At 35.2% G+C, this 8,656-nt stretch overlaps 1 protein-coding gene across 1 annotated transcript in view; it reads left to right on the top strand.

Annotated features, from left to right (window-relative positions):
• The window catches only part of Smp_135060 (putative bollus pemphigoid antigen), a gene marked incomplete at its 5' end in the record, with an annotated part of 59,490 nt that overhangs the window by 34,263 nt on the left and 16,571 nt on the right, over positions 1-8,656 (top strand). The window contains 3 exons of the mRNA XM_018796181.1: positions 2,659-3,019; positions 4,655-4,801; positions 6,288-6,677. Of these exons, the coding sequence (XP_018650419.1) occupies positions 2,659-3,019; positions 4,655-4,801; positions 6,288-6,677 (898 nt within the window). The remainder of the gene's footprint in view (positions 1-2,658; positions 3,020-4,654; positions 4,802-6,287; positions 6,678-8,656) is intronic.

Raw genomic sequence — 8,656 nt, 5'->3', positions numbered from 1 at the left:
GGTCTAGCTTCAATTGACTCACGCTTTCAATCATCAAAAATTGACTAAATAACCTTTGAAAACTGATGGGCACTGATAAAGTCCAATATAGTTTTTGATCATGATATGGATATCATTAATCTCAATCGATGATAGAATATCACAAACTGAGTGCTGTTAGAAAGATGCGAAACATTGAATACCAACTCAATTAAATATACTTAATGCAGTCGCCATGATTTCTGACTTTTCTAGTGTTGTGATAGGTTACTGCTAAGAAGATGAAGTCACATAATAGGACGTAAAAGTTATTCAAATCTTTCTGGTTTCTATCAGTATGAGGTTGTGGAGATTGTTGAGTTTTTTTATTAATATCATGAATCGAAAAACGTTGCTCATTGTTTAAGCGTGTAAATTTTACCTTGCCAGTGGCTATTTCGAGTCCCTTTAGGTTTAGGCACCCAGGTCATATCAATAGTTTGTGTACAGTAAGTAGGTTTAGCTCACAGTCTATTTTATAGTTGATAGGTTGTGCTATTATTACATAATAAGTTAAATAAATGAATTTATGATTAACGTTTTACTCCCTATTATTAATTTATACTAGTAATTAGATAGCGTTTAGATTACACAATGGGAAGCAAATACAATGTAGTTTAATTTTTGTTCTGTAATATTTCTTCCATTACATTCTTTATTAAAAAGAATTTCTTTATAAGTAATGTGTTGAATGAACTCTGAGTAATGTTGGCTAAGAATAATTATAGTCAAATTACTAAAAACTATTGCTTAGTTTTTCGCTTACGTACTGTTCACAAGCTTATTAGTGTCAACGTGTTATTCTACTGACTATTAATTGATGATCAGAAGGGGTTTTGTGGAGAATTCAATATTTTAATAGTTGAAATCATGAGTCGTTTGAAGCTAGACCACCAAAGAAAGCCTGGAAGCACTGGACGGTCGTTTCGTCCTATTGTGGGACTCCTCAGCAGTACGCATTCACGGTCCCACCCCGCGTGATTCGAACCCAGGATCTGTTGTGAGATATCAACTCATTAAGACAATTAGTGGACGGTAGCTCAAACTTCAAGGGTTGGTTGAGGTTAGACATTACCACCTTTAGATGCCGAATCAGTGGTCTATCGGTTGAGTGCTCTGGCGCGAGACTGGTAGGTCCTGGGTTCGAATCTCGTGGGGCGGGATCGTGGATGCGCACTGCTGAGGAGTCCCACAATAGGACGAAACGGCCATCCAGTGCTTCCAGGTTTTCGATGGTGGTCTAGCTTCAATCGACTCATGATTTCAACTATGAAAATGTTAATCGACAAGCTAGACGTATATCAAAATTAGGTTTGATTCTTGCTCCTGAATAATTTGGATGATGTAACCGAACAATTCATTCGACGGTTTTCGACCAATCATCGTTTGTGGTGGGGAACGTTCAGCTCAAAGTTAGATTTCATCATGAACTGAAATAATTTGTAGAAGGACCATTGAATACCAGGACAAATTCAATGGTTATTTCATCCTTATCTGAAACTCCATTAAATAAAAACGGCTAACCATCGGTCAACTGTTGTCACTCAGTATTTTTTCAAATAGACATGATTGATGGTTTTATTGGAAAGCCATCTTTATTCATTATACATTCATTGTGATCCCTTGGTGTCGATTCATTTGGTTACAACAATAATAGTGAAACTTTGTCAGAAAATGAAATTAATGTGTTCTCTATATGTACTATTCAACTGATATGATATTCAAAGATGGATTTGATATAGTTAACTTATCCAACTTTTCCGTTGATAAATCAAGACAATTGTCATTCTGTGAACTTATCAAAACGCATGCATGCTTCCACTTGTTTTCAGAAGTTTATACTAAATATTTTTCTTAGATTTATATGTTAAGTCTTCATTTTATTAAGTAGTAATTTTGATATAAGTCGGTCTATATCTTGGATGAAGACTTTAAATAATTTAATTCCTTTGATAATAAACTAGCTTAAACGACATCCTTTCATGTATTACAGATTGTAAGAGTTTGTTCTATTGTTAGTGTTCGGAATTGGATTGAATCAGTCAACACTCGTATTTGGCTCCTTGAGCGTATGGCTCTATATTGTTTACATATTTTAAAGTGATTTTATTTTGGACACCGACGGTGGTGGAATCCTCTGGAACACGCGTTTTATCCTGCTCAAATAAATACCTCGCTCATTCATGACTCCGTAGCCCAATGGACAATAGGCTAACATTTGAAGCGACAAGTATTTGATTTGTCTCTTACAGTGAAAATCGACGCTAAAATGTAGATAAATTTAGCCATAATAAGTTCTAGAATATGATGAAACGCGTAGTTCTTGAAGCTTAGTGGTTGCTAATACCTAAAATACAAATCTTTCATATCTTTATTTTGTATTGAATATTTGTAATGAATAAAGAATATATCTTCGCTATAAAATTTTCACAGCCTATGGTTTATGAATTGTATTGAAAGAAAGTCATCTACACAGACTTCGGAGATGAGATATGCTCTTTTATACTTATTCTGTGTTAACTGAAGGGCTAATTTGCGCAATTGGTTTATGATATTTTCATAGTGAAAAAAGTCATTTTATTTTGTTTCACCCAATAATCTTTGTCTACATGTACTGTGTTTTATGTTTACCTGTCATAGTCAAATTCAAATCAGTGAAATGTTAATTACAAAACGGAATCCTAAATCTGCTCTATCTCGCTTAAATGAATGGTTACAAACGATCGAAGAACATTTAGGCATTGAAAATACTCCTAACATTGATCATACTACTAATACTAGTACCACTACTGTCAGTAGTTCTATTAAACCATCGGGAAATAATCAAAGTGAAACCGACAATTCAAAACACTCATTAACAACTAATGTTACAGGATTGTTGGATAATTTAGTTGATCCAGCTCAGTATACCATGTCTATTTTCAATCATAAAGAGTATGAAAGTATTGTTTCTGTTTTGGGTGATATATTTTTCGTTCAATCATTAAATTCAAATCACTTGGTAAGTAGTAGTATCAAAATATGGAATTATTTAAAAGAAGTCATTTAACTGTCTAATAATAACTGTTCTATAGAGAAAAATATGAAACCTGTATTGAATGTAAATCTTCTCACTAGTTTAAAACAATTAGTCTCTTTGATAAATTTCGATAATGCAATAAGCAGACGAAGTTTAACAGAATTATATTTTGCACTTGACGTTAACAAGTTCATCTAACTCCTTTGTGTAGGGAGTCTTCTTTTCAGAAATTTAAAACAATTAGTCCCTTTGATAAATTTTGATAATACAATGAGAAGACGAAGTGGCGAGACTATAATTTATGGACGACCTTTGGACGAATCTTAAGTGACCTTGAGAAATGTTAGCCAATCAGTAAACAGTCAGCATAGAGTAAAAATACATTATACAAAACCAAATAATTAAAGTGGATACATCTCTTTTATATGGTCCAAAAACTTGTCAAGGTTAGAAAAATGTTCCAAAACCGTAATGCATAAGGTAGAGGAACTCATCCATATGGCTCCGTAATAGCTGGTCTCTGGAGCCATGATAAGGTCACAAAAATCCCCTCAGCCTCGACCACATAGCTTCATTATTGTTTGTGTGTACTACGGTTGTGTAATTTTATCATTTTTACGATGGATATGTCCCTACAATACTCATACTACTGCATAGACGAAGCTTCAGTAACATCTGCGATTATTGTAACCGATGTCACTGGTGCTTTTATTATACAGTTTGCGACAATCATTATAATATGCCTTAGCCTCAGTCTGGATCGACCGATAAAGGTTCCTATATTAGCAAACGTCTTTCTTCAACATATATTACATCGATGGACAACATGACGGTAGTCTGCACAAGGTCTACAAGTCATCTAATTACCGAAATTACATATACAGGAACTTCTTAGTAGTCTCATTTGTTGTAGCCGCTTAATTGTCAAGTCTTCTCTAAAATCTTCTGTGAACCGAACGTACATGAGCGTCAGGTACTGAAATTGGCTCCATGACCTTGAAATCCCTCAAACGCTTCTGATTGGCTCGTCCATAAATTATAGTCCCGCCGACGAAGTTTATCCGAATTATGATAAACTTCATCTCACTTAACATATATGTTCAGTACTCTTTGTCAATACTGTTTATGTGCTACTTATTGGTGTCATGATATTTGCGTACGTAATTGGACAATAATGATACAACTCTTGAAAAGATATAAACGTACTTTTTTTAGTTATCATTGCTAGAATTTCAACAAAGAGTTTTAAATTACTATTCAGCTATCGAAGACATCTACTTCACATATTGTTTATATCCGTAAAATGAAAAGTGACAATTTATTCAGCCATCACTGGTTTGTAGGTAAATCTAGCTGATCAGTTTTAAACAGGTCCAAATGTGGTCATACCGCTAGACACAATAAATATACAAAAGAACTATGTTGAAGCAATCAGCTTAGGATACCTATGTGACAACACAGATTAGTCAGTCGTAGTCCTAGATATTAGCAATCGGAAATCACAAACCCTTAGAAACTATTTGTTTATATTATAAAAATTCATTTTCTCAGTTATATTATTCTTATAATCAAGATTCGAATTAATTTTTTTTCGTTCAAAAAAACATAAAACGAAAGATATTAGCTGAAGATTTACGAGAACATGAAAAATTATATCAGATACTTGTAAAAAGTGATCATAAAAATAGTGATGAGTTCCTTGAACTTACACATCGTTTTGTACGATTAAAACAAGCGTTCAATCTACGTGGAAAATGTCTTCAAGTAAGTAGTATAAAATCTTTCCAGTGTTTTTTTCTTTTATTAGCAAAATGATCTATTATTTTTATTTATTTAAACACATAAATACTGGTACAAAGAAGCACCAGATACATATGCGCCACACAAATCTCATTTGATTTGTGTGAGTGCTGTGATACTGCTCGGATGCCCAAACCGAAGCAGGTGGTTTTCTTAGGTTGGAGCCACACCCAGAGTCTTTGACCTAAAGATCTGATCCACAAGGCAGTGGAGCATCGTGAGGAGATGCAGTCCTATGGTAGCCGGTGAGCAACAATTGATTCATACGCCATTCGTTCCCTCAGGATACTGGAGCCAATGTGCACCATTAGTTTGGAATCAGGGTTTTTCAACTTCCCTAGGTGGAATTTGTAGGTCGACCAAGCCGGTTAAAGCTCCGGACATTCGCTGTTGGTCCTCTCAATTTGGTAAACAACACCCCCTTTACGAAAAGGCAGTGAGTAGGACTTCCCTGGTCGAGGCTATATACGCGTGGCCATGTGAGAGAATTTCTAGAAGGAGAGCGGACTCTCCCCATTTTCGGCCGCACCAGGGCATTTGGGGGCGATCTATTATTAAAAATAAATCAAGACATGGAAATCTTTCCTTAAGATTTTTATTTCAATTCAATAAGATGCATATTGTTGCAATCAATGTTCATAGACTTAATATTCTATGTTTTCTGGATAACAACAGATATGACTAAATTGACTTATGAAATATTAGCTTATGCCAATACACACAGAATGTAGTGAGATCAAGACGACAAACTATTTGATAGTTTGTTAAATGTCATAGATTTCAAGTGATATATTGTTTCAAGAAATGGTGTAAACCAATTTATTAATTATTGATCTAATTCTAAGTAGAAACTGCTGAATGGGTTTTGATAACTGAACACTTTGGATTATAAATCCCATTTGTTTTTATTTCCCTCTGAATGTCGATAGTGTATTAGAAAGTTGAAGGGCTTGTTCGTAATGGTTGTTCAGTTGGAAGATAATTTTTACGATGTAGTGACTCTGCATAAACAATTACCGAAAATCAGAAAGTGCTAAACTGTTTCCTCTTGTAAATGATCTCTCCTGAGCTATGCCCAAGTGAAAAAAACTTAATGAAAAGCCATGACTGGTAGAATTCAGCCGTGTTAGGATTAAGAAAATTATCCTCGATAGTATTGAATAATCGTCGCTCAATTGACTGAAGTTAGTAGTGTGAAGAACTGGATAATAATTTAGTAGTCTGAAGATTAAGATCCCAAGGCGAGGACTGCGTCATCCTGTGTTTCATCCCGGATGGAATCTTATCTAAGAATTAAGCAACTAGCCATCTTGTTGTTTAGCTAAGTGTCTACCTGTAATGTAATCTACCTTCAAACTATTATTATCATTTTAGCTAACCATTAGACCTGATCTCTTCCTTCCCAAATAATGTTTACATATATTCTTTCTTCTGTCTCTATGTATTTTAGATCGCTGCCGATACTGCCTTAGAATTAAATAAAAACTATACAAATTTAATTACTTGGTTATTAGAAGTAACTAATAAATTGAATAATAACGAAATTGAATTTACCTCCGATGCTAAAAGAAAGGAAACTATCCTACAAAAACAAACATCATTTTTTCATTCCACTGATCTATACAAAATGAAATTGAATATGTACACAAAAATACATCATCAACAAATTCACATCTATCGACCAATATTCAATCAATTTGTAAATGTATTAAAACGTGTACTTGCTAAATTACAAGTAGATAATAAACATGGTGAAGAGAATGTTTCTGTTTATTGTTATTCGAAATGTCGAAGACAATTCATTATTCAATATAAACAAATTGTGAATTTATGGCATAAAGTAAGTTTTTTTCATTGTTGCTTTCAACATGAAATATTAATGGTTGATGGTATACATAAAAAGCATCGTTAAATAAGTAAGGGGCATTTTGACTGTCGGTTATCGAGTATATCAGGAAGTATACGGTGTGATCTTTATCAAAAACTAAAGACTTTATGTGACATCCTACAGAATCAGTTTTAATGACTCAGATTTATTCATTTGACATCGTCTTTAAGGATTAAAAGTTTCAGCACTATCTCATGTATCTTCCGGCTTTTTTCATATTTCTGTTACTGCAGCGATAAAGTATTACAAGTTAGGCCGTTACACATTTGATATATTTTTTTAATGATTTTGATTATAACTCTGAAGAAATTCAGACAAGTTTGCTGGATGAAACGTTGGAATTGTTTGAATTCCAATCGCTGAGATTATTTAAAACATACTTTTTACATATAATGACTTCTCCATACTCGGCACCCAATTTTTGTCAAACTGTTCGTCCTAATATTGAAGAATATTCGTATATGTTACACATTTGTACCAAGGTGAGCTATTTGTTTAGGATTGACTTGAGATATTATTACCAGTCACTCAGTCATCATCAACGTAAACCCTGGCACAGTTTTAAATTCACGCAAGCCATGATCTTGCGATTTCAGCATGGCCATCAGATAAATCAGGAGCGGCAAAGCAGCAGGACCAGACAACATCCCGGCAGAAGCACTGAAAGTAGATGTAGCAGCAATTGCAAAGATACTCCACATTCTCTTCAGTAAGATTTGGGACGAAGAACAAGTACCAACAGACTGGTAAGAAGGACTTCTGATCAGAATACCAAAGAAAGTCGATCTTAGCAAGTGTGATAACTACAGGGGCATCACTATTCTCTCAATATCAGGAAAAGTCCTTAACAGGGTATTGTCAAACAGAATGAGAGACTCTGTAGACAACCAAATTCGAGACCAACAGGCTGGATTCCGTAAGGATCGATCGTGTACAGACCACATCCCAAATCTACCGATCATTGTGGAACAATCAATTGAATGGAATTCATCACTCTACATAAACTTCATTGACTACGAGAAAGCATTTGATAGCGTGGACAGGACAACACTATGGAGGCTTCTTCGACACTACGGTGTGCCTGAGAAGATAGTCAATAACATACAGAATTCCTATGATGCACTAAACTGCCAAATCGTCCACGGAGGACAACTCACCGACTCGTTTGAAGTAAAGACTGGTGTAAGGCAAGGTTGCTTACTCTCACCCTTTCTCTTTCTCCTGGTGATTGACTGGATCGTGAAGACGTCAACGACTGGAGGAAAGCACGGGATACAGTGGACAGGCAGGATGCAACTTGACGATCTAGACTTCGCGGATGATCTGGCTCTTTTATCACAAACGCAACAACAAATGCAGGAGAAAACGACCAGTGTAGCAGCAGCCTCAGCAGCAGTAGGTCTCAATATAAACAAAGGGAAAAGCAAGATTCTCCGATACAATACAATATGCACCAATCGAATTACACTTGACGGAGAAGCTTTGCATGATGCGAAAACATTTACATATCTGGGCAGCATCATTGATGAACACGGTGGATCAGATGCAAATGTGAGGGCGAGGATCGACAAAACAAGAGCAGCATATTTACAACTGAAGAACATCTGGAACTGAAAACAATTGTTAACCAACAGCAAGATCAGAATTTTCAATACAAATGTCAAGACAGTTCTACTGTATGTGGCGGAGACGTGGAGAACTACGAAAGTCATCATCCAGAAGATACAGGTGTTTATTAACAGTTGTCTATGCAAGATACTTCAGATCCGTTGTCCAGACACTATCAGCAACAACCTACTGTGGGAGAGAACAAACCAGATTCCATCCAGTGGAGGAAGAAATCAGGAAGAAGTGCTAGAAGTGGATAGGTCCCTAATTATCACCGATTGAAATAAGGGATTATTCACATCAGAATTATTTTACTTAATAAT

The sequence above is a fragment of the Schistosoma mansoni genome, chromosome 2, assembly GCF_000237925.1.
Source record: "Schistosoma mansoni strain Puerto Rico chromosome 2, complete genome".
Classification (NCBI taxonomy): domain Eukaryota; kingdom Metazoa; phylum Platyhelminthes; class Trematoda; order Strigeidida; family Schistosomatidae; genus Schistosoma; species Schistosoma mansoni.
The sequence above is the reverse complement of the archived record's forward strand: the minus strand, read 5'-3'. Positions and strand labels throughout refer to the sequence as shown.